Source organism: Coturnix japonica, chromosome 8 (assembly GCF_054131305.1).
Source record: "Coturnix japonica strain WE chromosome 8, WE-NBRP24, whole genome shotgun sequence".
Taxonomy (NCBI): domain Eukaryota; kingdom Metazoa; phylum Chordata; class Aves; order Galliformes; family Phasianidae; genus Coturnix; species Coturnix japonica.
Genome location: NC_140670.1, coordinates 5364877 through 5388893, shown reverse-complemented (window position 1 = coordinate 5388893; position 24017 = coordinate 5364877). Strand labels below are relative to the sequence as shown.

Sequence of the window (24017 nt, the reverse complement as noted above, 5' to 3'; positions counted from 1 at the left end):
CTCGATTGCTGTAGTGCACTGCAGGGTGTATGTGCCATGTGCATGATGGGGCGCACCCACATGACCCACACCACTCCCCCATGTAACCACACAGCACGGGCAAAGTGCAGTGCAAGGCTGTTGCACAGGCAGAAGCACCATGGGTCCTTGCAGTGTGACCATGCTGCTGGGTGCAGCTCTCCTGCTGCTTGCCCCCGGAGGCAACCAGGTGAGACCACAGCTCCCTGTGGCCCGGGGCCTGGCATAGGGCTGGCTCTCACCTCGCCCTTCTCTGCTGCAGGCTCTTGGAGGTCTCAGACAGGACGTGGATGTGGAGCAGACTCTGGCAAAGAAGACGTAAGAGGGGCTACAGCCACACTGCATTCACTGCTGGGTGCTGCATTGTGGCTGGGATTGGGCTGGGGAAAGCAGTGGGCAAACATCAGTGGGCAGCCTGATGTAGTGGCTGGTAATCCTGCACATATCAGGGGGTTGAAAGTAGATAATCATTGTGATCCTTTTCAACCCCAGCCATTCTATGATTCTATGATTCGGTGCTTTGTATCATCCTTGCTGCTTTGAATTCCTAACAGTTAATGGGCTCCCTGCTCAGGCATTTCTCCTCGAGTCAAACCCTCCGAGATGTGTGGCCCTGGTTTTGCTTCGCTTTGTTTCAAAGCTGCTCTTGCTTCCCTTGCAGCAGTGCTGCCATGGTGCCTATGCCACTCGCGAGACAAGAGCCCACTAATCCATGTTTTAAATCCAAATGGACCCACTCAGCTCTCAGCAGGCACTGACAACATGGGGCCAGCCTTCATGACCTGCTGCCCTACAGGCCACCTCTGCTTCTCTTACAGCATCCAGGCTCCACAGGCAGTGGAGAAAGCCAGGCTTGCCAAGGACACCGCTTCACGGCCTCTGTTCCTTCCAGACCCTGCTCGGGTCCAGGTGGGGCCAGAGCAGGACCGTGACCATCTCTATCACCCTTCGGACAGGGCTGAGGTGGAGCCTGAACCCCAGTTCCACAGAGCGCGCATGGTTCTGTCGGCAGAGGTGGAAAATGGTCCCTCAGAGGACCGTGACCACCTGTACCACAGCTAAGGGAGGCTGCAGCCCTGCCCCCACCATGAGCCCCCAATAAACCTCTCCTTGTTGAGCAGCAGGTGGGTGCTTGGTTTCTGACAGGAACAGGGGGGTCCAGCAGGCCAGGGGACTCAGCCGGTCACCCCAGCTCCCATTCAGCCCATGGGAAGGCCTGGCTCCTTTAAAGGCTCTCAGCCATCTCCAGTGCTTTTCAATGTGGGGGCTCCTAACAACAATGATGCACCAGCAGCACCAGGAAAGCCTTTTAATAGCAGTAACGAGCCAAAGCCCTGCTGGGGATCATGTCCAGTGTGGGCATCATTCCATGCCAAGCGCTGGCTCCCTCTGCAGTGCCAATGGGCCCATCATTCGTTTTGAGGCACATGGGTGGTAAAGGGCAGACAAGGGCAATCAGTGTCCGCAGGTTCTGCAGCTCAGCTGTCAGTGAATTTGGCCTTGCGCTTCTCCACAAATGCAGTCATCCCCTCCTTGCGGTCGTCCTGGTGGCAGAGAATGGGTTGGGGCGGCCCACAGCCCCACTCTCCCTGTGTGTCCAGGGCCAGCCCTGTACTCACGGTGGCAAAAGTGGCATAGAAGAGGCGCTTCTCCGTCCTGTTCCCCTCTGTCAGTGTTGTTTCGAAAGCTGGAGATAGGGACAAGGAGATGGAGAAAAGATGGGGATGAGGAGATGGGAACACTGTTCAATCTGGACCCCAAATCCCTGAGTTCACCCCTTACCAGCATTGACAGACTCCTTGGCCATAGCTACGACCAGCTTGGAGTTGGCAGCGATCTTCTCAGCGCAGCCAATGGCTGCATCCACCAGCTTGTCCGGGGGGAAGACTTTGCTGACCAGACCTGGGGGCAAGCAGGGAGGTGATATGGGGACCCCCATTGTGCCCCCAGCCTCACCCACACCCCTACCTACCTGCCGCCTTGGCCTCCGCCGCTGAGATCCGCTCCCCAGTCAGAACCATCTCCATGGCCAGTGATTTGCCCACCGCCCTGGTCAGCCTCTGCGTCCCCCCAGCACCTGGGGATGGGGTGTTGGGTTTGGGAGCAGGCACGTGGCCGTCACCAGCCCACCGGGGACACACAGCCCCCACACTCACCTGGGATTGTCCCCAGCAGGATCTCAGGCTGCCCAAACTGTGCCTTCTCCCCAGCATAGATGATGTCGCACATCATGGCCAGTTCACAGCCGCCACCCAGCTGCAAGCACAACGGGTTATGGCACAGTGGCAGCACAGATACGGGGACATGGGGACACGAAAGGGGCACTCACGGCGAAGCCATTAACAGCAGCGATGGTGGGCTTGCGGACAGTGGCCACCCGGTCCCAGCCCGCCAGGAAGCCGCTGCCATAGCACTCCTGGAAGGTTTTGTTCTGCATCTCTTTAATGTCAGCGCCGGCTGCAGGGGGGAAGGCACGGGGTCACCAAAGGGCTGCGTGGGGATGCGGAGGTGGGGCGGTGGGACCGCGGGGTGCCGGAGCCGTACCTGCAAACGCCTTCTCACTGCCGGTGATGACAACAGCTCCCACCTGCCCGTCGGCCTCGAAGGCGTCCAGCGCCCGCCCCAGCTCCTCCATCAGCCCCGCACACAGCGCGTTCAGCGCCTCGGGCCGGTGCAGCCGGATGAGCCCCACGCTGCCGCCCGTCCCGACCTTCTGCACCTGCACGAAGCGGAACGGGGCCCCTGCGCGGCCATTGCGGGCCGACCTTCACCCGTGTGTCCGCGCCGGGCGGTGCCGGCTCCCGGTTCCCCCGCTCGGTGCCGCTGTTCTGACCGCGGCCCGCTCCCGCTGCCCGTCCCCGGCTCCCGGTGCCCCCCGCCCCGCAGCTCCCCCGTCCCATCTCCCCTCCGCTCACCGTGGCTGTACCCCCGCCCCGCCACGTGGGGGCGCAGTGCGTTCAGCAGCGCGCGGTGCCGCGCGGTACCGGCGCAAACAGCGGAGCCGAGCAGGGCGCGCAGCGGGGCCGCCATGTCTCTGCGCGGACACTGCCCGCCCTCCCCGCGGCCTCGCTCCGCCCCGCGCCCATCGCCGCGCTGTGCCGCGCCCCGCACTGCGGATCGGCCATTGGCACACGCGGGACCCGCCCCGCCGCTCCACGCGCGTGTCCGCGCTTCACGTCGCCCGTGGGCGCGCGGCCCCGTGCCCACAGCGCGGAGCGGACACGAGCGGAGCAGGAGCGTGAACCGGGGCTGCACGGCGGGGACGAGACCAGCCCACGCGGGACGTGGGAGCGGGAGGCGGCGGGGGCAGCTGTGCCGTGAGGTGCGTTGGGTTGTGCACGGGTGTGCAGGGGCTGTGCACAGCGCGGGGTGCGTGCGGACGTGCAATGCGTGCAGCGGGATGCGGCACGTGTGAGCGGGTGCATGTGGATGCACGGACAGCATCACACTTGTCTGTGCAAGCCGGTGTCAGTGCATGTGGCACGTGTGTTGAAGTGTGTGACACACGTGCCGTCCATGTGTCAGTGTGTGTAATACATGTGTCAGTGCATACAACATACATGTGTGGTCCGTGTATTATGCAACATATGTAACGTGTGTGTTGGCATATAGGGCAGACGTGCAGACCATGTGCTTGTGCACCTCAGGTGCCGGGGAATGTAACACACATTGTGGTGCATGTGACGCGTGTAATCCATGTGTCAGTGCAATCTACATGCGTGTTGTGAATGTGGCACACGTGTAGTCCCCGTGTTGGTGCATGTAGCACAACACATGCAGGCTGTGACCATGCATCCCACACACAGGTGCATGTGCAAGGCATAAGGAGACCTCGTTGCTGCCCGCGTACCTGTACAGCCCATATTGGTGCACGTGACTTCTGCAGCCCGTGCACGATGTGACCGCTCACACCCCACATACGTGTGTGCACGCAGCGAGGTGGGCACCTGCCCACAGCACAGCCCCCCTGTGTGCAGGTCGGCGGGATGAGGCGGCGCGTGGCCTGCTGCTGGGTGCTGCTGCTGCTTGCTGCCACCTTCTGCCAGCCAGCTGCCTCCAAGGGCGGGCGTGGGGGCTCCCGGGGGGCTGCACGCGGCATGGCACGGGGGGCTGCCCGCAGCCGCCACAGGGGCCTGCCACGCTACGGCGGGGCTCTGCGTGTGGCTGCGGCGGCGGCGGCAGCTGGGGCGGCGGCTGGAGCTGCACTGCACCAGGCCCGGGCAGAGATGGAGTACCACGAGGGCAACGGGACGGCCTGGACGTCGGCGGCACCGGGACGGATGGAATGGGGCTGGGCCGTGCCCTGGTTCTGTCCCCTCGCTGCCATCCTGCACCACTGATGGCGCCCACCGGGTTCCTCAGCGATTCGACAGTGACGTGGAAATAAAGCTGGGTGACGCTGCGTGTGGATGGATGCGGCCCAAGCAAGGGCTGGGTGCAGGCACAGGGATAGCTGTAACACCCTGCACCGAGGCCTCCACGGTTTTACTTGAGGCTACAGGTGGCACCCGCATGGTTTGGGCCCCCCTTCCCACCAGTCCCAGTGGAGAGGATACAGATATCACAAGACGACCCATCCAGGAACAAAGCAGCTTTAATCACACCATGCCACCACCTGGAGCTGGGGGAGATGTGAGACGCCCTGCTCTACTCCAGGACCCTCAATCCAGCGTCAGCCTACCCAGATGCCCAGCACGGAAGGCCCGCACGAACTCATAGGCAGCAGCCGAGTAGTTGAGCATCGTCATGTTGACATTCCCTGCAGGATGGACAGAGGGGGTTGCCACAGTCCTCAGCAGAGCCCACAGCGCAGTGAGCCCCATCCCCACGCTCACCTGTGCCTGTCAGCACCTTCACCTTCTGTGTCTTGCCCAGGCTGACTGCCACGTACTTCAGCACATGCCTGATGTTGTCGCTGGCTTCGGGCAGTCCATAGCGCTCCATGTACCTGCAGAGAGGATGCAGCTCCCACCCACACCTCAGGGTGCCCCAGCCGTGCCCTGCTCCCCACTCACCCAAACTGCTGCTGCCGGTTCAGTACATACAGCAGGTAGTCAGCCATGATGTCTTCACCCACCAAGTGGTCACGGATGGCTCCTGTCAGAGGGAAGCCCCCAGCCTCATCAGTTTTCTCTGTGCATCCTGCCCCAGGCTGCCCGGCTCCTCGGCCCCGTACCACACAATGCCAGCTTCATCCCCGTCTCCACATCGGCCAACTTTGGGGGCAGCACACCCGGTGTGTCCACCAGGTACACCAGGGGAGTCTCACACACCTGCGGCCCCACCACCAAGACCACAGGCTCAGCAGAGGCTCTTAGCCAAGGCCTCGCCGCAAAGCGATGAGGTGCTCCATGGGAGAAAGCCTGCACCCTGCACCCACAGGGAGGGAATAATACCTGGATCCGGGTCAGCACTGCCTTGGTGACGCCTGGCTCACCGCCCACTGCTGTGGCTTTTCCTTTGGGGAAAAGGAGAGAGTGAGGGAACTGTGTGATGCCTGGAGCAGCAACCCCACAATGCCACAGAAACTTGATGTACCCTTTTTTAGGTGCAGCCTCCTCAAGGAGTTGATAAGTGACGACTTGCCTACGTTGGGCACACCGATCACCATGATGCTGTACTCGGTACTCTGAAAGCAGGGAGGACACGTGCAGGTGCTGTGCTCCACCAAAGGACATACCCAGGCTGCAGGCTCCCTGCCCCTCCTCACCTCAGCCCGGTGGTAGCGTGGGTTGCCGCTGACAAGCTTGGCGACCAGGGGTACAATCTGTGGGAGGTGGGGAGGATGCTCTCATCGCAGCCTCGGGGTCAATTGAGGACAGGGCAGAAGCACAGTACCTTCTTCACATTGGTGTCCTGCTGACAGTCAGTGAAGACAACATGCGGGCATCCCTGCTGCCTCAGTCGCTCCAGGACTCTCTGTGGGGACAGTTTAATAGCGTGGTTCCACTGCAGCCCCACAAGGCCTCAGCTCACTTAATGCCTCCAGTACTCACTGCCTGCTGCCGTGGGTCAGCCAGGTCCATCTTGTTCAGCACCAAAAGATGCGGGCGGATGCCCAGCACCTCCTGCAGCACCGGGTTACGGCCTGACAGCGGGATGTGCAGCCGCTAAGGAGAACTGCGGTATGAGGGAAAACAGGAGAGCGGGGGGCTGCTGTGGCTTGTGGGGTGGAGAGGCTCGGCTCGAGGTAACAGGGCTTTAAGGGGGGGGTGGAAAAACTGTGTGTTGGAGCAGATCATAGGGACAAACAGGAGCGTGGGGGCTGGTTATGGGGCTGGTCATGGAGCTGGTTGTGGGGCTGGTTATGGGGCTGAGAGCAGGAAGCAGGGGGCGGTCTGAGGGCTGTGCTGGGGCCGGTGCCGTTCCAATAGGAGCTGGGGGCACAGCAGGGCCCGGTGTGTGTGTGTGTGTGTGTGTGTATAAGGATATCCGGGCGTCGTGCACCTCCACCAGGCAGTCGGCACGGCGCAGGGAGGCCCGCATCTGCCGCAGCCCTGCAACACAACGCCCGCTGAGCCGAGCGGCCGCACACACCGCCGTTCCCGCTCCCTCACCCTTGGCCATGTCTCCCCCTTGGCCATGTCTCACCTTTAGCCATGTGCCCGGGGAACCATGATGCCGCATCGCGGCTGCCGAAATCGAATCGTGCTCGGAACGCGCCCGACTCGGCGCCGCTCACTGAGGCGGCGGCCCGCAGCGCTCCCGCGCAGCGCCTCATGACGCTTCCGGTGCGTCACTTCCGGCAGGGAGAAGCGGAAGCGGCGCCGAGGTCGTGACGTCATTCCGCAGTGACGTCACTGAGCCGTGACGCAGCGCCATGGCGGAGCCGCGGCCCGGGGCGGATCCTCGCAGTTCGGCGGGGCCGGGCCCGGCGCCCGCTGCTCCCCCGCAGCCTCCATCGCAGCCTCCATCGCAGCCTCCTTCACAGCCTCCATCGCAGCCTCCTGCCGCCCCACAGCCCCCCACGGAGGTCGCCCCGCAGCCAGGCCCCGTGACAGCCCCGCTGGACGACACGCGCTTCATGATCGCCGGCACCAACTGGTACTGACGGCCCGGAGGATGAGCGGGCGGCGGGCAATAAAGCAGCCGGAACCGTGTGTGGGTCGCAGCTTTATTACAGGAGCTGGTTGAGGCGCTCGGCCTCCCTCCAGCCGGCCAGCAGCGCGCCGTGCGTCGTGGAGTAGAACGAGCGGTGCGTGGCCTCCCCTGCGAACAGCACCTGCAACGGCTGCGGGGGGGTCGGTGCCACGCGGTGCCATCAGCCCGTCCCACGGCCCATGTAGTTATTCCCCTCCGTGTCCTTACCCTGGGGTCTGATGCATCCTCGGGTAGTGGTTGTGCCAGCGCGTCTATGTCTTCCCCGGAGCTTCCAACAGCCACGTAGCTGTAGGAGCCGCGGGTGTATGGAGCGCTGTGCCAGCGGGAGCGCAGGATGCTGCGGGGTGCGGGCAGCTGCGGGTTGCCTGTGGGTCATGGGGGGCGATTCAGGGCTGGGCAGAGCTCCTGGCCGCCTTCTGGGCCCGTTCCTGCACGTGGAGGTGGTGGGGAGGCGGGGGGTGGGATACCTGTCAGCATGCGGAGGACACGGGTCATGGTGCTGAGAACCTCAGCGTCGCTCAGTGTCTCCATGTACTCGGACTCTTTGCCAGCGATGAAGCCACAGAGGACGTGTCCGAGCCTGGCAGGGAGAAAGAGCAGCAGATGGGAGGTGGGGAGTGAGCTGCACAGCCACGAGCCCAACCTGCTCTAGACTGTATTGCCCTGAAAAAACCCAAACCAGCACCGTGTAGGGCCAAAGCACCGGGCCACCTACTGCTCTGGTGGCTGCAGGACCACAAAACCAATGAGCTTCTTGAACCAGTTGGCCTCCAGGTCGGCACTGGGCTCAGCCAGAGGTGACTCATCCTCCCATACAACTTCCAGCTGCTGCTGCTCGGGCTCCCAGAAGGGCTGCTCAAACTCCAGGAAGATCTTGTTGTTGGTGCCAAAGCCCAGGCGGCGAATAGCTTCTACCTTCCGCTTGGGCAGGGGGGGCTGGAAAAAGTCCTGATGCCGTTCCTTGAGGAAACCTGCAGACAGAAGGTGAGCTGGCTCCTTCCGCTGCAACCAGGGGCACAGCAGGGTGATGCAGCGGTCAGGCAGGGCAGGGTTCCCGTAGTCTTACCCAGTGGGACGGTGACGATGACGTGGTCAGTGAGAAAAGAGTCGCCATCCTCACACTCCACCTGGACAGGGAATTCCCTGCCCGTGTCCCCCTCCTCGCAGAAGGACCCCTGCCACCGGATAGTCCTCACTGGCTTGTTGAGCAGCACGGTGCCCTCAGGCAGGGTCTGCAGTATGCGCTCAGGCAGGCTGCTGTAGCCACTGCAGGAGAGGATGGGACCACAGACACCTTCCTTCACTGCCCTGTGACCCTACACGGGGTGTTCCCGGTGCTCCCTCTCACCCTGGGAAGGTGCAATCCAGGCCGGGCAGTGAGATATACTCCCCAAAGGACCCCAAGGCCACCGTGTCCATGCTGTGGGTGCCGCTGATGCAGCACTCCAGTTTGAGGCAGGCACTGAGCACTGCCAGCCGCAGCCGCTTGTCGTCCTTGTCCTCATCCCATCCGGAGGCCAGCCGTGCAATCTCTGCCCGCAGGTATTGCCCCACGCTGCTGCCGGCCGGCTCCTCAGCACCCCCCACGGCCTGTGCCGAGCCCAGCAGCTCGCTGAACAGGCTGCGGGTGCTGTTCACTAGCTCAGGGCTCAGCACCTTCCCTGAGCTGCCGTAGGTGACCACAGGCAGCAGCGGGTGTCCCTTGGCCTCCACCCGCTGGTTCTCCTCCTCGCTGGCCCCGGGCCCCAGCAGGCCGTAGCTGGAAGCCAGGCGGAACACGGGATTCCCTTCCGAGGGGCCGTGGATCCAGTGCGCGCCCAGCTCCGCCAGCCCCGAGGCTGCGGGAGAGGACGGCGTCACCCCGGATCCGCCGGCACCCCGCACCCCCCCACCCCCCTCTCCCCCGTCTCCTACCGAAGGGGACGCTGCAGACGCGGCCTCCGACTCGGCCTCCCGCCTCCAGCAGCTTCACGCTGCCCCGCAGCCGCTGCGCCGCCCCCAGCGCCGCCATGCCCGCACCCACCGCCAGCACCCGCCGGCCGCCAACGCCGCGCTCCATGGCGGCCCAGCGCCTCCGGAGCCGCCCCGGATCTCACGGGGCCGAGCTGCTGTTTGAACCCTCACCCCAGTGCTGAGCTCGGGTAGTGCTGCTGCTGGGCCCTCACCTCAACGCTGAGCTCCCACAGTGCACAAAAAATCCCCTTCGAGTTCTCATTTCTCTTGTGTTTTGTGGTTTTTTTGTTTGGTTGGAGGGGGTTGGGAGCACCATGTTTCTGCACGTTTTTCTGCTGTGCCTTGCCCTACTGGGACCCTTTAACCATATCCACAATGCGGCTGTAGAGGCGGCCGGGCCCGTCCAGGCCCCAGATGAAGTCCCAGTGGTTCCAATCCGTGATGTGCACGTAGGAGATGAGGCGGGCAATGCGTGGCAGCAGCAGCTGAACGTCCCTCTGATCTGCTACCCAATCCTCACCCCCTGACCACACTGCTGTGGGCACTGACATCTCCAGCTGGTAGTAGGGAGGCTTCTCCTGCAGGAATGGGAAACCCAGCAGGCTCATCTAGCCCCACAACGCCCAGGACAGGCTTTGGTATGAGCCTGGCTGCAGGATTCAGATGTTCTGGATACCAACACCACAACCCCTACCTGATTGTAGATAGCTTGGTTTTTGCTGCCATAGTCGAAAGCTTTAAACTCTCCTGATGTCCTCACCTGGGGGGAAAGGATAACTATGCAGCACAACATGGCAGGGCTACTGGGTGCTACCATGTGGGTCCTACACCTCAAAGGGGCCATTCAGGGGACATACCTGGGCCCAGTGGATGATGTTTTTGACAGATGTGCCATCAGGATAGTGGGCTGTGTACACATCCAGCCGGGTCTGCAGGAAAACACACTCAAGATATCATTGCTTGCAGGTGGATAGGAACAAGGACAGTGTTTGCCAGCTTGTGTTTTCCAACAGCCTCTGCTGAGAGCCTTGCTTTGAGTCTGCTGGGCAGATGACAGACGCACCATGTTGAGGTTCTTCTCATTGAAGCCACCCAGCAGGAAAAATAGGCTGGCACAGAGCTTGTGCAGGAGAGGGTGCCTGCACTGGTTGGGAAGAAATCTCCACAGCTTCCTCATCCTCAGCGAGGCATCTGTCTTGCCCAGTAGGATCTGGGGAAGCAAAGTGTGAAGGCAGCTTCTGCCATTTCCCTTCCCCAGGCTATTACGTCTGTGGCAATCAGCTGCTTTCTGCTGCTTCAGATGGCCTGGGGACCGCGTCCCATTTCAAACATTCAGGATTAGAGTAGGGATGGATCTCATACCTGGAGCATATCAGGCTTTCCGGTAGAAAGAAATGACATTTTCAATAGAGGACATTTGGCGTGTTTCATTGTCACTACAGGAGCCAGGGCAAAAAAAAATTTGATTTTCTGAGCCAGTTCAGGCATGGATGAAAATGCGATGAATGCTGAGAAAACAGAAAAGCAATCTGAGATTTGCTGGATTTTGTTCAGCTGCTTAGCCCAAGGGTTTGCATGGACCTGCTGCCTATGTCTGTTTAGCTGCCATTAGTCTGAATTAGCAACCTGTGCCTCTGAACTTTCAGTTCAGTGTTCAGAAGGAGATGTTTTTATTCCTGTAGCTGACAAAGCACTTTACTGACTAACACTTACTGGAGATCCTGCCCCATCCACAAGGAGACAATGTTAGTGTCACCTCCCTGTGGCTACTTGCACTGTCCCTTAGATCATCTCACACCCATGCTGGCATAGCTGGTGGAAAAAAGCACTGTGATTGGGGTGTGCAAGCCTTGAATTCCATGCAAAATGCACTTGTGTTTCATGCACAACACTGCAACCCAGCTTTCCATACTGGAATTTGCTTTTCAGGGCTTGACTGTGGTCACCAAGTGCTTTCCTACTGCTATAGGAACTTGCTGGTCCTCCCATTTCTCCTTTATGGAGAGCACTGCTGTTGTGTTGCAAGGGACCTTTGAGATGTCCTAGCGTGCCCCTTCTAACACACCGATAGTGGCACCCTGAGAGTAGCCCACATAGTACAGCTGCTTCTGGCCAGTCTTCTGCAGGACAAAGTTGATCATTGCTGGGAGGTCATACATAGCCATTTCGTGGAAGCTGCAATACAGGACAGAGCATGGGTTACAAGGTGTATGGGCAGAAGGTAGTTTCCCAACAGAAAGCTCCCATGACCAAGGAGAGCCCCAAGGTGGGTGACGCTACACACAGTCCAAAGGCAACTCTCCTGCCATGGCCTCATCCTTCATTGAGAAGGCTTAGTCCTTCCATAAGCACTGTTAGGAATCTGCAGAGCCTGGCCATCATTGTTGTGGGCTACATCTAGAAGAGGGGGAGAGATTGCCACTTGCAGGCACCTTGCTGAGAGGACTGGCCTGGGACGTCCACAGGGAAGACTGGATTGTGCAGGGTGGAGACCCATGGAAGCTGCAGTGAGATGCTGGCACCATGTCACCAGGCAGGTCTGCACAGGTGCTTCCAGCCTCCCTGCCTTCAGGCTTCTCTGGAAGGTCTGGGGGTGGCCATGCATGGGATTAGATGCTCTGACTTGCCTGTGCGCAGGCATCCACCTCTGCCTAGAGGTGGGTGACACACAGGAGAGTTTGCCAGCTTTTGTAATCCACTTCAGCCTACCTGAAATCCCAGAACTCAGCCTGGTCAGGGGAAAGATGCTGGTGTCTTCGAGAACAGAGTGTTCCTCGACTGTTCCCCAGCCACACATCATAACCAGAGTCTGCTAGTATGAAGCCAAGGCTGTTGTTAGCCAGATTTTCAACCCAGTTGCTGCTGTCACCAAATAGCCCATGCTGAAGAAACACAACAGGTCTGGAGCCTAGATGTGAAAGAAACAGCATGTTTCATTGAACCAGAATTTCATTAAAATCACAGAACCAATGATGACAGATCACACAATATCCTGAGCTGGGAAGGGACCCAACTTGTGGCTCCATAGAGGGCCACCCAAAAACCAGATTCCATGGGTTACAGGGTTCCTTGCCAAATAGAGCCATACCTGTGTTCCTAGGATATTCTCTCCCATGAGGAATTCTGTTCAGTCTGACATAGTAACCATCACGAGTCAGGATTTCATACTCCTCGCTGGGGTATTTTCTATAGCAGATCATTTGGCTCTGGGAAGAGAAAAAATAAGGTGGGACATTCAGTCAACACAGAACTCATCCCTCAGCAGCTGGGATGCCCCTTCCAAACAGGGAGAACAGCATGAAGAGATGCGCTTTCAGAAAGTCACCCCACTTAAATGCTTCCACTGCAGGAAGATGTCAACCAGTGAGGTGTAGATGGGACAAGACAAGAGGATGAGACTCATTCAAGGCTTGTTAATGATGCTATGGTGACAGAACAATGCCACCTGTCTCCACAAAACAAGCACACACAGCTACCACAGCCTTCTCCACACACCCTGCATCCCTCCATGGCCCTCTCTCACCCACTTAAATATCTATAAATGTTCAGACAGAGAGGAGATCCAATGTTCTAACTTACAACATTCATGAAGGTCTCAGGATTTACACTCAATGGACTCGTGGTGCAATGGTCTGAGTTTGCAGCTGCTTGCATCAAAAACAGGACTGCAACCAACAACCGCATCTTGTATCTCTGTAAAATAACGTAGCTGTTTGTTAATAACATTGTTTTGAATGTCTGTTCCTACTTGGCTCTGCTGGGCTGAGCTCCCTTAGTGTCTGAGGACCACAAATTACAGGCTGCTGTGGGAAAGCAGAGGGCATTCCCAGATCCAGCTCCCACCAGAGTCCATGCAGGGCTGCTTTTTATTACCTTAGAGCCTCCTGCGCTGAGCAAAGATGTATCTGTAATACACAGTTAATATTACATAAGATTTCTAATGCTTTGCCAGGCTCTTAGAATTCAGAGCTTAGCTTCCACCTAGTAGTGTGAGCCACAGATCTTCTCACCATACATCTGGGTACTTGCTACCTTCTTTTATCCTCCTCCCAGTGGGTCTCACACTTTGAGACATACCTGCCCTCTGAAATAGTTCTGATGTTCATAGTATCTGCCTCTATAGTAATAAAAAGAAGCAAGCAACTGAGAAAAAAGCAATCAATGCTTCTTCACCCTCAGAACAGCTCTAATGCAAATCTGAATTACACAGAGAAAAATACATTACCAGGCAGCACCCACTGTTGTATGATCAGGCTGTGGTGGGAGTGACAGTGTCTCTACCAATACCAGATATAAATAGAGGGTGCTGTGTCAGAGCCCTTTTACTGTGCTGGGCTACATCATGTGTCCTCGAATTAAAGGATGTGAGCACAGGTCATATCTTTGGTAACTTCCTCTACTTGATCTTATGATCATACCTTTCAGGCTTGCAATAGTTTACACCTTCTAAAGCAGCCAGAGCCTTTACTGTTTCATTGCCATACTTCTGTCTCTGGGTCTCACTTGAGGTTTTAAAATGTCTTCCCCACCCTGTGTACACAAATGTCCTACCACTTAAGATGGGCTTGTGTAGAGGACAATTCCATTGTGAAACCCAAGAGCATTTTTTAAAGTGCCCTGTGGATGGAGAAAACACCACATGGCTTGTGTTTTCCTGCTTTACCTTCTGGTTTCCTTCCATAGCACCAAGATAGGCATTTTGCTTGCATGGCCAGCTACTTCATCCACCATTAGTTGCCTTCTGCCTCCATTAGACAGTAGCTATCCAGGGAAGGTACCAGATACTAATAGTAAGTATTGCTAGAGATGCGATAAGTGATTTTGCAGTGTTACTTAGGAGGGAGAGCAATTGCCAACCAGGAGCATCAGTGGTGTTAGCCTGCAATGTCAGAGATACATGGTAGGGCATATTACTGAATATTAAGTAGACTATCATGGGCATCTTAAACTGTATAATCACGCTCATGGAACATTTGTACAGTACTGTTGTAGGAACTAATGAAAGAAGAGGCAAGGCTGTTTAGAAACAGGAGGACATTTTATTTGTGTAAAGAACCAATCAATACACTCACATATACATTCTCATCAGGGCCAAGATGTGCGTGCCCGAGTGCTCTGGCCAAGGTCACCTACATGTGACATGGAAGGCAAGGTTTGCCAGCTTTTGGGCCTTTTGGGTTCCTCTTAAGTCCTAAGGTCAGCTTGTTCTTGGACAGACATCTGAGATCCTTTAGGAGTTGAAAGATACCGTGGTGTGATATTTTGCCTCTACATCTTATTTACTTCAGCTTTTGTAAGTATTAGACAACACTGCTGAAGAGCATCTTTCATTTTCTTGTTTGGGATTGTAACTTGTGCTCCTCATGGGATAACAGGAACAGCCCATGAGATGTGCTGCATCCTCTCTGCTGCTGTTCTGTTGTCAGGTGTATGTCTTCTGCCAACAAGTCACCTTCTCTGTGGCACATGAGAACACAAGCAACATGTTGCTCAGCTCTCATCAACTTGATTGTTGTTAATCACATCCGTGGAAATCAGTGCATGCCATTCCTCTAACTCTTGTTCTCATGCTTCTGATGCTTTCACACATGTGCAAGCTGACAGGTGGTATGCCCAGTGTGTTTGTTGTACCTTCTTGATGTTGACACTTGCCAAGCACAAGGGTAAGCAAACGCAAATAGGGAGATACTTTACTAGCTGGTCTGGTCCTGGCATCCTGAGCTCAGAAAAAACAGCATCATTCCATTTTTAGCAATAAGGGAACATCAACTGTTGTGTAATCCCGGCCAGATAAACGTAATTCCCTGGCAGTAGCCTTGAAGAACTTTATTCAAGCAAAAAACCTGGTAAGGAAAATCGTGTTTATCTGGTGTTACCTCTCGTGGTTTAAAGTCCCTCCATGTGACTGCGATATCTCCATTATCTCTGGTTACACAGTTTATAGGGGCATTACCCATGCTAGGGTTGCATAGTCAGGCTTGATGAAATAGGGAATTATCTTCACAACACCTTGCCAGAATTGTTCATGCAATCATTTTATACACTGTAGTGAAACTGAATCAACAGATGCATGCGTGGCTCAGAAGACATTGCAAAATAACTGTGATATGGTTACTCAGGATTTCTCTTAGTTATTTTCTTCCCCTCATTCCATGTTTGAATGACCCCAGAAGAACCCTGAACGTCTTCTACTTCCCTGATCATTCCCAATTGTACAGTTGGTTTTCAAGCATGTTTAAAGCTGAAGTAGAGTGGTCATGGGCTCATAAATTTCCATCTGTCTAAAGTACCAGCACACTAAACTGTAAGTCTTGGGGACCTACTACTCAGTCTGTCTTCAAGAACTTACATAACAGTCTTGGAAATAGCGTAGGAAATAACACAACGATTGCTCATGTCCTCAAGAGAATAAGTTAATAATCTTCTCTGAAGATTCAGACTTAACCTGAATCTCTCAGAAATGCCAGTGACTGCATACGTTTTTCAAGCTTGCTTTTAAGGATCAAAACAACATGAAAAGGCAGCGCACCATCTGACACGGCTCGATGAAACCCCGTCCTAGATTAATCCCAGTAAAATTTAGTTTCTAAATATCACCAGAGACGAGTGAGTTGCTTAAATTAGATACCAAAACAATCCTAGGATTACTTAGAAAAGCGCATCTCCATTTCAAGCCTGTGCCTCTGTAATCCTCAAGCCGGAATGGCTGCATGAAACGTCTTCTGTGTGGACACAGCAAAGCATGTGAGCCTGCTGCTTCTTTCACATTGATTGTGACGATGATAGAAAATTATAGACCATAAAATATGGTGCAATTGCTGTATTTTGAATGAGATGTAAAACAGTTTTAATCCCGTCCTACTTCTCAAGATAAACAGATCACAAATTGTTCTGCCTGGAACATCTGGAAGAAGGTTAAGTCAGTGGCTACATGACCAATATCCTTCTCGTGTGAGGGTGTATGATTGAGATTGGGTCACACATGGAGGATAAACAGTCTCAAGACATTCACATGGGGAGCAGGGTGCCTGGATGTCCTTGTTCACAGGACAGAAAAGAACAGGCTTGAGATGAGCAAGGACTCCAGTCCCTGCAAGACCAGCACAGCTCTCCAGAAAACCCTTTTACTGACTGAAGCAATTTGAATTGCAAGCACCTTGGTTATTTGTTGTTTTCTTTCAAAATGTGCCCGTTTAGCAATTGCTGAACCTTTAACAAACAAGTACCAGTTCCATCTGGAACTATCATACTATGGTTTGGAAAGAATTTCACCAGAACACTCCGCCATGGGAATGGATTAAAACAGTGCAGTACAAACTTAATCTCGGATGAATACAGAACTGGAAGAAACACTGCAGACCGAACAGAAAGAAAAAGAGCAGAAACACTGGAATTCTTAGGAACTTTCAGACTTAAAAATGTAGAATTTTTTAATAAAAATATATTAGTTTTTACAAGCTATTCAGAAGTCTGGATGTTTATTTGCAAGGATATGAAACTCTTCATGCATTTACATGCACATTCATTGCATGAACACAATGCATGACTGGAGGAATGCTGCTCTAAGGCAGAGCCCTGCACTAAATAACTCATTATACAGAAAAGGCTGTCTTTTCAAGAATAAAAAGTGAGGTAGCTAATCACATTAGCTCCCTCCAGTGCCTAAAGGGGCCTACAGGAAACCTTGAGAGGGAATCTATCAATCAGGGAGTGCAGTGATGATATAGGGGGTAACAACTTTGAACTAAAAGTGTAGAGATTTAGATTAGATATGAGGAAGAAAAACTTTACTCAGAGAAAGTTGAGGCCCTGGAACAGGCTGCCCAGAAACGTTGAGGATGCTCCATCCCTGGAGGGTCTCAAGGCCAGACTAGATGTGGACCTGGGCACCCTGGTCAGGTGGGAGGTGTCCCTGCCCGTGGCAGGATTTGTAGCTGGGTATTCAGTAATGTCCTTCAAGCCAAACCATTCAGTGGTCCTATTAGTCTATAGATTATATGTAACCTATAGCTTGATTCCTACACCCTAAAAATACCTCGACCAGCCCTGTTTGTTCTGTGGTCAGTTCTAGCTCTAAGGACAGCAAAAGACCTATGCTGAAAATCTCCGTGTTCCTCCGGAGGTTTAAGGCAGTACAATCACACAGAGCCCAGTGGACCCTCTCTTACTTTATTGTTAATTTTTTATACGTGTATTTGGGAAAAGAGCCTTATCCTTTGCCCTGGTTGCTCCTAGACATATATTAAGAGTATAATTATACAAACAGGCAAATTCACAATTCCTTCCCTAATCAATACCTTATTATAAAGTGTAATCCAGGAGCTGAAAACAGAGTTAGACTCATTATAGGCTTCCACCAGACTCTCCTCTCTCACACATGAGGAATACAAAAGCATTTCCTGAAATTCAGCAAAAGTGAATTTCCACCTGGGTTTGTACCTTAGGAATAGCACTTAAAAGGATTCAAAATGGTCTTTCTTGGTAGATCTTACCAAAAACCCTGTTGCACATGATCAGGTTTGGGCTTATCTGGGTTTTCCAGCTCTTTGTCACTGGTCCCAACTGGTGAAACATCAGCATCCAGGAGAGAGCAGAGCTACCGTGCTGCTGTTTGCAGCTGGGAACACCCAGAGCCCACAGCACTGGCCAGGAGTTCCACAGAAATAGCTTTTGTCTGGAAATCCATGAGCGTGAAAGGCTCAGAGTCCAAAGTTTATGCCCAACTCCTTCAAGGATCTCCACCTACTTAATTAACCTAAATCCTACACAATTCTATGATCATTGGATTGACCGATTTTCCTCACTTGCCAGACTGATATAAACCCTCAACAAGTGCAGCACCTTAATGAACCCTTCCCCTCACCCCCACCCCCCCTTTTTTTGTCACATAAAGAAGCCCCCAAAGGTAAAGGAGAAATCAGCAATTACTGCCACTGTCCCACCTCTAGGCATTCTTCTTCATCAGTTCAAGCATTTCTTTGTATATTTGTTCATACGCTTGCACGCCCCAAAGGAAATCAAAGTGGACAAATTCAGGAATGTACTTTTTGTATGCCACATTGGTTATACGAGGCAGTGTTATATTTACATCTTCAGGGGCAGAAATCCAGTCCCTGCCACCAAACCATGCAGCGAGTGGTGCTTTCATGTTTTCCAGTTCATAGAAGGGCGGCGTGCTCTGGGAAATGAATAACATTGCCTAAGGTCTGGGAAGTCATGGGCAGATTGAAAATACAAAGTACTCCTGGTTGCTGCTTAGGATTTCCTTTTCTTTCTATAAATGGCATCTCAATGGATGTCATAACTATGCCTTGAACACTCATCCTTTTTACCAGAGGTTCGAGAAGTCATCAGTGAATGGCATCATTCAACCCCTTTGTGTAAGAAAGATACAATCCCATATGATCATTCAAGGTCAATTCTATAAATCCCATAAAATTAGGTCTCGGTCACAGCAATACTTCCATTTGAATTTTGTTTTGTTTTTTAAGCTGACAAATGAGAATGGATTTCTCTTACCTGGTTATAATGAAGCATGTTGTCACTGCCATAATCATAATATTTGAATTCCCCTGTTTGATAGAGCTACAAGAGGAAAAGAGCTATGTTAATTTTGCATTCGCTACAGGGGACTATGAAAGAAACAAAAGCAGGTGAGGAAGGATAACTGGTAGCTTCAAACATCAGTGAGAGGCTACTTGTGGTTGCTTATCCTACTAAGAGCATGAAAGAATAGAAGCAGAACATTTGTGATATCGACATAAATCAAATTCCCATCTTGCTTCAGAGTGGAAAGCATGACCTGGGGAGGCGGCTTGTCTTTTAGGACACAGAAGCCATAGAAATGCATAGTTCATTTAGCTTACATCCAAGACTTAGGGAATGTAATGAAGTGTTATATCTGAGCATTGAGAAGAGATTCTTGGCAGCTTAGAGAGAAAAATGTAAGCCCTGGTTGCACGCAATCAACAGGAGGGAATGTTACCTGGCGCCAATGTAACATGTTTTTTAGGGATGTTGAATCAGGGTAGTGGGACAGGTAGACATCTATACGGCTCTGCAAGAAACCATTGGAGACATTTATTCTCTGTGCAGTGGGAAATCTCATGAGAAATACATTTGACCAAATTCTGTAGCCATACAACAATTCCGTTACTCACACATGCTACCTGGGGCTCTTATTTGCACAGAGAGATTTGTCTTATCTTTGTGAAGGCACAACTCAACCCTGTGCCATGCAAACCCACACTGCAGGCAGCAGTGCTAGGTGTGCTACAGAGCTCCCTTCAGTGGGCCTTACGACTTTCATAGGATGCTGTGTTGCATTACAGGTTTATGTGGTTTCAAATCAAAGTAAAAATCTGTCTCTTGTAATCCAGATCCTGTTGCAAAGATGATTTGCAACACATCACAGTATTCTACTCGCTGTTTCTCAAGCACTCTCTGCTTGGGAAACTGAGGTATAACATCAACACTTTCTTTGAGAAATAATAGACCAGCTTCCACCCCATCTCTGTTCTGGGGATCTGTGGTGTGAGTGGCCAGCCCCACAGTCTGCCCCATATCCAAAAGCTGATGAGACCAGGACACTGTTCTTTTCCCAACTGCACATCCACACTGGGCTCTAACAACAGAAAACTGGATCACTTAAGAAGTAATCTGGAGGATACGTACCACGTTTAAGCTGTTGGTGAACCCACCAGGCAAGTACAGCACCAAGGAGCAAAAGCTTTTGAAGAATGTGTAGCCGCACAGACGGGATGTCACTTGCTTCAAGAACTCATCCTTATCAAAGACCACTGTGCGTCCTAAGATGAGCTGTGAAGTTCAAAGGCATTGGTTGTTGTGGTTCACAAGCTTGCAGAGCCAAAACAGCTCTCATGATGGAGATGATGGAAAGCAAGAGCCTTGTATTGCTCAGCTGACCCTGGTCAGGAAACTAAGAACAAGGTTTTGTCTATGGAACCAGAGGAGTGTGAGGGGAGAACCCACCTTAATCAGACTCTCAGGAAGATCAAACACTCTGACCAAGGGTGACTTCATATTTGAGCTTGTGGTGATAGGAGCCAGGGCAAAAAACATCTTGATTTTGTGATCCAGCTCAGGAATGGAAGAAAATGCAATGAAACCTGTAGGAGTGAGAAAGAATTAGCCCCTGCCCTGCTACTTATGCATGATTTTTGACTTAAGAATTAGAACCTGCTCTGCTATTTATGCATGTTTTTTGACTTGAAATGCCTGCGTTCTTTGTAAGAACCCCTGGAGCGTGCTGTGACATGAAGATACAAGGGCACGTTGGTATCCTGACTAGGACCCTTCACTGCTGATGCATTTCAGCTCCCAGATTGACTGTTGAGTCCATCTGCAGCTCCCACAGCCCCTTCTTGAGGCTCTGGCAGTGGTGGTATCCATCAAAAGTCATTTGTCACAACCAGTTTTTGACCACCAGTTCTCAAAACTTTTCCATTCATTGGGATTTTTACCCACTGATATCCAACTCAAATCCAGAGCCCTTTTAAGTACCTGTGGTAGTGCCTTGAGAGTAAGCCACGTAGTATAACTGCTCCTGTCCTGTTTTCTGCAAGATATAGTTGATCGTTGCTGGAAGGTCGTACATGGCCATCTCATGAAAGCTGCAGTAGAGACATAAGCAAATTACTGCTCCAATCTCTTGGAGGAGCCCCAGAAGCTCCTCGGACATTCTGGAGCAATAAATTATTTGCAGGAAAAGGCTAAAAGAGCTGTGGGTGCAATTGATAGGCTGTGTTAGAGACAGGCTATTTGGAGACCTGGCTATGGCTAGGGCAGACACAGGCACTCTGGTTGGATCTTGGTGAGAGATGTGTGGTGGAGCTACTTCTCTAGCTTAGGACCAGGATCAGAGTCTAATGGGAAACTATAGGACCAGGATCAGAGTCTGACAGAAAGCACCAGATCCCTTCCAGCTTTCCAAAAGCACTCCCAGGAAGATCTAGTGGCATTTCTGTAGCTTCAATTAAAATACCTGTAAGATGAATATTTCTCACTGTAAAATTCAAATTCTTTGTGCTTTCGTGACCAGCTGTTCCCCCTGCTGTTTCCTATCCAGACATCATAACCAGCATCTGCAAGGATGAAGCCCAGGCTTCTGTTGGGCAGGTTCGTAACCCAGTTACTGCCCTCCAACACCAGGCCATGCTGCAGGAGCACTGCAGGTTTGGGAGCTGAAAGAAGAAGCAAAAGATTGTTTTCTCCAGCTGCTGACATAAGTCACCATTTAGACTTCAGATAACTCCTTGGCACCACCCAATTGAGAACTGACTACAGTGCACAGCAAATTGTTGGCATGGTTGGCATTTGCATTTCTTATTCTCTTGAAGGACATCTCTGCAAGGCTCCTTCACTTAGGACCCAGCTAATGGTGAGGAAGCCCTGCCCTTGGCCTCCTCCAACCAAGGAATGTTTTTGGGGTCCCAGGGCCCAGCAGACCTTCTGGTGGCACTTACGGTGGCAGAACATGCTGGATCCCACTGTTTCTGCTTCATGGGAGGCACTCGTGCTTTCTGAGTTGTCTCTGCCATGAGGAATCCTCTGTAAGGTAAGATAATAGCCATCTTCTGTCACCACTTCGTGCTCCTCATAGGGATACCCGTGGTAGCGAACAATTTCACCCTACAAGAAGGGAACAACATTAGACAGACCCTCAGCAAGTCTCCATCGCAGAGCAATGCCACACCAGGATGGATGCCCTGACCCAAAGATAGTGATGTGTAAGCTGGAGAGTGGAGCGGTGACCTCCCAGTGTCCCTTCCACCCACACTGTGTAAACATCATGACTTCAGCAAACACCTTTGGCAGCAGCACGTTTCTCAAACTCCCTGAACAGGTCCGGTAAAGAAGGGCCCACAGCTGACTTTTATTTTGCAGTCAGTGCTTGTGAAGAGCCAGGCAGCAATGAGAGCAAAGCTCCAAGTCTGCACCAAACCTGGTCACTTCACTGAGCTCCATAAAAATGGCTGCTGTAAAACACAATGTACATATGCATTGTAGACGAAAGCTTCAATAAACCCCTGTCTCAAACCCTGGTAAAGGTGCTCATGCAGAGACTAAGGGTCTTACTTAGGCCATGACAGTAGATAACTTGCATGCCCAAGATTTGGGCTTTTTAGGGTAAAGGATGACAAAAGGAAAAGAGCAGAGGGAAATCAAGACTTACAACGTCCATAGACACCTCAGGGCTTGCACTGGAACTATCAGTAGTGCAGATTAAGTAAGTAATGGTGATGAACAGCCACATCATGGTTCTCTGCAAAATATCACCAACGTGGCAAACAGATGAGACATTGATTTTACTGACACAGAAGATAGGGATGGCATTTGACAAGTGCTACCTTTTTGTTAGGGTATTAACACAATCCCTACGGAGATAATTTTCAAGTTGAAATTCTCCAAATTATTCTAAAAATGTTGCTTATCTTGAGCAATCTTGAATAATGCCAGAGTCTAAATTTCATCTCATTTTAACCACATGTTCTTAGTCAGATCCTTTTATTTAGAAAAATAAGGACATGAAGAGTGTGAGAAAGCTTCCCTTGCTCCCCTCCATGACCTGTCTCTCTCCAGATGGAAGAACCACCTTTCCTTGCTGCAAGAGGTAATTTCATAGTGGGAAGAAAGACACTTCTGCTGTTCCTGCAGTGGACCCAGGTAGGATCTCACCTGCACAGCTGTGCTGGCGGAGGGGACCTGGTAGGTTTCTTGCCCTCCTTCCCACTCGATTGTAATCATCACTGGGTCTTGGTGGCATGGCTTAGCCCAGCTGAGTCCCAAATGCCTAGAAGGAGGCTGGCTGCCATAGAATCATAGAATGACCTGGGTTGGAAGGGACCTCAAGGATCATGAAGTTCCAACCCCCCTGCCATCTCAACTCCAGCATCTGCTTGCACTGCTCTCATTGCTTGTATCAAAAAGCACAGCAAGGATGCACAGAAAGAGTCAGAAAGAATCTCTGGGATGCAACAATCACAGGAATACTACTCAAATTCAAGAGAATAGCCTGGCATTTGTGAAGTTAAACCCAAGGGACCCTCCTCTCAGCAACCACCGGTGAACCCCAAAAAGAGCAAAGAGAAAACCCACTCACCAGCGTGTTCTTGACCCCTGGACATCAAAGCAGGGAGCATTACCTGTTGGGTCAGCTTCAGGAGGATGGATTCCTTCTTTCCTTGGGTCCACTCTTTCCAAGCTGTTATCCCTTCTGCTCTGTGCAGCAGGGAGTGCCACAGGTCACCTCTCCCCCAATCCTTTCTCCTGCGAGGGTGTAATTTACCTGAGGTCTGGAATCACTCTGGAATGAGAAATCCTTCTGACATGTGCTCGAGCGAGAATATTTTTGCGGTGCTGAAGAACAGGCAAGAGCTGTAACAAATTAGTTATTCCCATCTGATGCAGCACAGCATAATCCGGTGTTGCCTGCGTCCTCAATGGAGCCAATATGATGCCCCCAGACCACTCTCCACCTGTACTGGATCTGTTGTACAGTGAGGGAAGGGACTGGGACGAAGCTTCTGTGTGCTCCCACCTGTGAGTTTACACTGGCTGAAGACGCACTTTGTGGAGACAGCGTGGGCTGCGGGTGGATTTTTGGCAGCACTGCCTTCCAAGATGCCTCTCCAAGCTGCCCACACACCTGCATGTTGCAGCAAATTGGCTTTCAGGGAGCAGCACACTCTGGGGCTTCATCTGACTCCATTGCCTCTCCTGTTGTTGATGCTTGTCTGGTCCGGCCAAGCAGAACTTGCTAAAGGGCAGACATGGACCCTTTGGGAAGCCTAAATATCAAGCCCACCTCGATCCTGAGCTGTAAGTACTGCTTTTCACCACGGATGAGCTGAGGCAGAGCCAGGAGTCCTCCCAGCCTCACCTCTACAAATAGTGAGTCAGACTCAAGCCTGATTTGTCGCTGC

The 24017-nt window shown here is 52.6% G+C and overlaps 7 protein-coding genes across 12 annotated transcripts; 2 read left to right on the top strand and 5 right to left on the bottom strand.

The window, feature by feature from the left end:
* Nucleotides 1-130: 130 nt before the first annotated feature.
* Nucleotides 131-1138, top strand: PRAP1 (proline rich acidic protein 1). The gene is made up of 3 exons (XM_085553866.1): nucleotides 131-208; nucleotides 281-336; nucleotides 837-1138. The coding sequence occupies exons 1-3, from the start codon at nucleotides 140-142 to the stop codon at nucleotides 1078-1080; spliced, it is 369 nt and encodes a 122-aa protein (XP_085409992.1). The 5' UTR covers nucleotides 131-139; the 3' UTR covers nucleotides 1081-1138.
* Nucleotides 1139-1313: 175 nt separating this feature from the next.
* Nucleotides 1314-3078, bottom strand: ECHS1 (enoyl-CoA hydratase, short chain 1). Its single transcript, XM_015866185.3, has 8 exons — nucleotides 2934-3078; nucleotides 2563-2760; nucleotides 2348-2475; nucleotides 2175-2274; nucleotides 1991-2095; nucleotides 1801-1920; nucleotides 1638-1705; nucleotides 1314-1562 (listed from the first exon to the last, which is right to left on the bottom strand). The coding sequence occupies exons 1-8, from the start codon at nucleotides 3046-3048 to the stop codon at nucleotides 1497-1499; spliced, it is 900 nt and encodes a 299-aa protein (XP_015721671.2). The 5' UTR covers nucleotides 3049-3078; the 3' UTR covers nucleotides 1314-1496.
* On the top strand, nucleotides 3047-7118 carry SPRN (shadow of prion protein). Of its 2 annotated transcripts, none has more exons than XM_085553864.1 (2): nucleotides 3047-3340; nucleotides 3996-7118. In XM_085553864.1, exons 1-2 carry the CDS (start codon nucleotides 3047-3049, stop codon nucleotides 4356-4358), a joined length of 657 nt encoding a protein of 218 aa, XP_085409990.1. In that variant the 3' UTR covers nucleotides 4359-7118. The 2 variants fall into 2 exon arrangements, with proteins under 2 accessions (XP_085409990.1, XP_085409991.1); XM_085553865.1 differs by having other exon boundaries at nucleotides 3206-3340; nucleotides 3825-4420.
* MTG1 (mitochondrial ribosome associated GTPase 1) lies at nucleotides 4595-6753 on the bottom strand. 4 transcript variants are annotated; one of them, XM_085553861.1, is made up of 11 exons: nucleotides 6610-6753; nucleotides 6451-6515; nucleotides 6015-6119; nucleotides 5857-5937; nucleotides 5729-5785; nucleotides 5557-5647; nucleotides 5415-5476; nucleotides 5195-5291; nucleotides 5034-5115; nucleotides 4854-4966; nucleotides 4595-4777 (listed from the first exon to the last, which is right to left on the bottom strand). In XM_085553861.1, exons 1-11 carry the CDS (start codon nucleotides 6737-6739, stop codon nucleotides 4680-4682), a joined length of 981 nt encoding a protein of 326 aa, XP_085409987.1. In that variant the 5' UTR covers nucleotides 6740-6753; the 3' UTR covers nucleotides 4595-4679. The 4 variants fall into 4 exon arrangements, 3 of the variants coding, with proteins under 3 accessions (XP_085409987.1, XP_085409989.1, XP_085409988.1); XR_014948485.1 differs by lacking the exon at nucleotides 5195-5291; XM_085553863.1 differs by lacking the exon at nucleotides 6451-6515 and having other exon boundaries at nucleotides 6015-6138.
* On the bottom strand, nucleotides 7119-9195 carry PAOX (polyamine oxidase). The gene is made up of 7 exons (XM_015866178.3): nucleotides 9034-9195; nucleotides 8468-8957; nucleotides 8186-8385; nucleotides 7835-8090; nucleotides 7587-7699; nucleotides 7327-7484; nucleotides 7119-7249 (listed from the first exon to the last, which is right to left on the bottom strand). The coding sequence occupies exons 1-7, from the start codon at nucleotides 9176-9178 to the stop codon at nucleotides 7136-7138; spliced, it is 1476 nt and encodes a 491-aa protein (XP_015721664.2). The 5' UTR covers nucleotides 9179-9195; the 3' UTR covers nucleotides 7119-7135.
* Nucleotides 9196-9317: 122 nt separating this feature from the next.
* LOC107315633 (lipase member M-like) lies at nucleotides 9318-12756 on the bottom strand. Its single transcript, XM_015866187.3, has 9 exons — nucleotides 12652-12756; nucleotides 12161-12278; nucleotides 11782-11980; nucleotides 11138-11247; nucleotides 10435-10580; nucleotides 10136-10282; nucleotides 9930-10001; nucleotides 9767-9832; nucleotides 9318-9650 (listed from the first exon to the last, which is right to left on the bottom strand). Exons 1-9 carry the CDS (start codon nucleotides 12754-12756, stop codon nucleotides 9420-9422), a joined length of 1194 nt encoding a protein of 397 aa, XP_015721673.2. The 3' UTR covers nucleotides 9318-9419.
* A 1333-nt stretch (nucleotides 12757-14089) lies between these two features.
* LOC107315628 (lipase member M-like) lies at nucleotides 14090-23954 on the bottom strand. 2 transcript variants are annotated; one of them, XM_085553860.1, is made up of 10 exons: nucleotides 23195-23365; nucleotides 22268-22357; nucleotides 21558-21723; nucleotides 21077-21275; nucleotides 20596-20705; nucleotides 20065-20201; nucleotides 19747-19890; nucleotides 19058-19129; nucleotides 18592-18657; nucleotides 14090-18250 (listed from the first exon to the last, which is right to left on the bottom strand). In XM_085553860.1, the coding sequence occupies exons 2-10, from the start codon at nucleotides 22349-22351 to the stop codon at nucleotides 18017-18019; spliced, it is 1212 nt and encodes a 403-aa protein (XP_085409986.1). In that variant the 5' UTR covers nucleotides 22352-22357; nucleotides 23195-23365; the 3' UTR covers nucleotides 14090-18016. The 2 variants fall into 2 exon arrangements, with proteins under 2 accessions (XP_085409986.1, XP_015721665.2); XM_015866179.3 differs by having other exon boundaries at nucleotides 16466-18250; nucleotides 23238-23954.
* Between the last annotated feature and the right edge of the window lie 63 nt (nucleotides 23955-24017).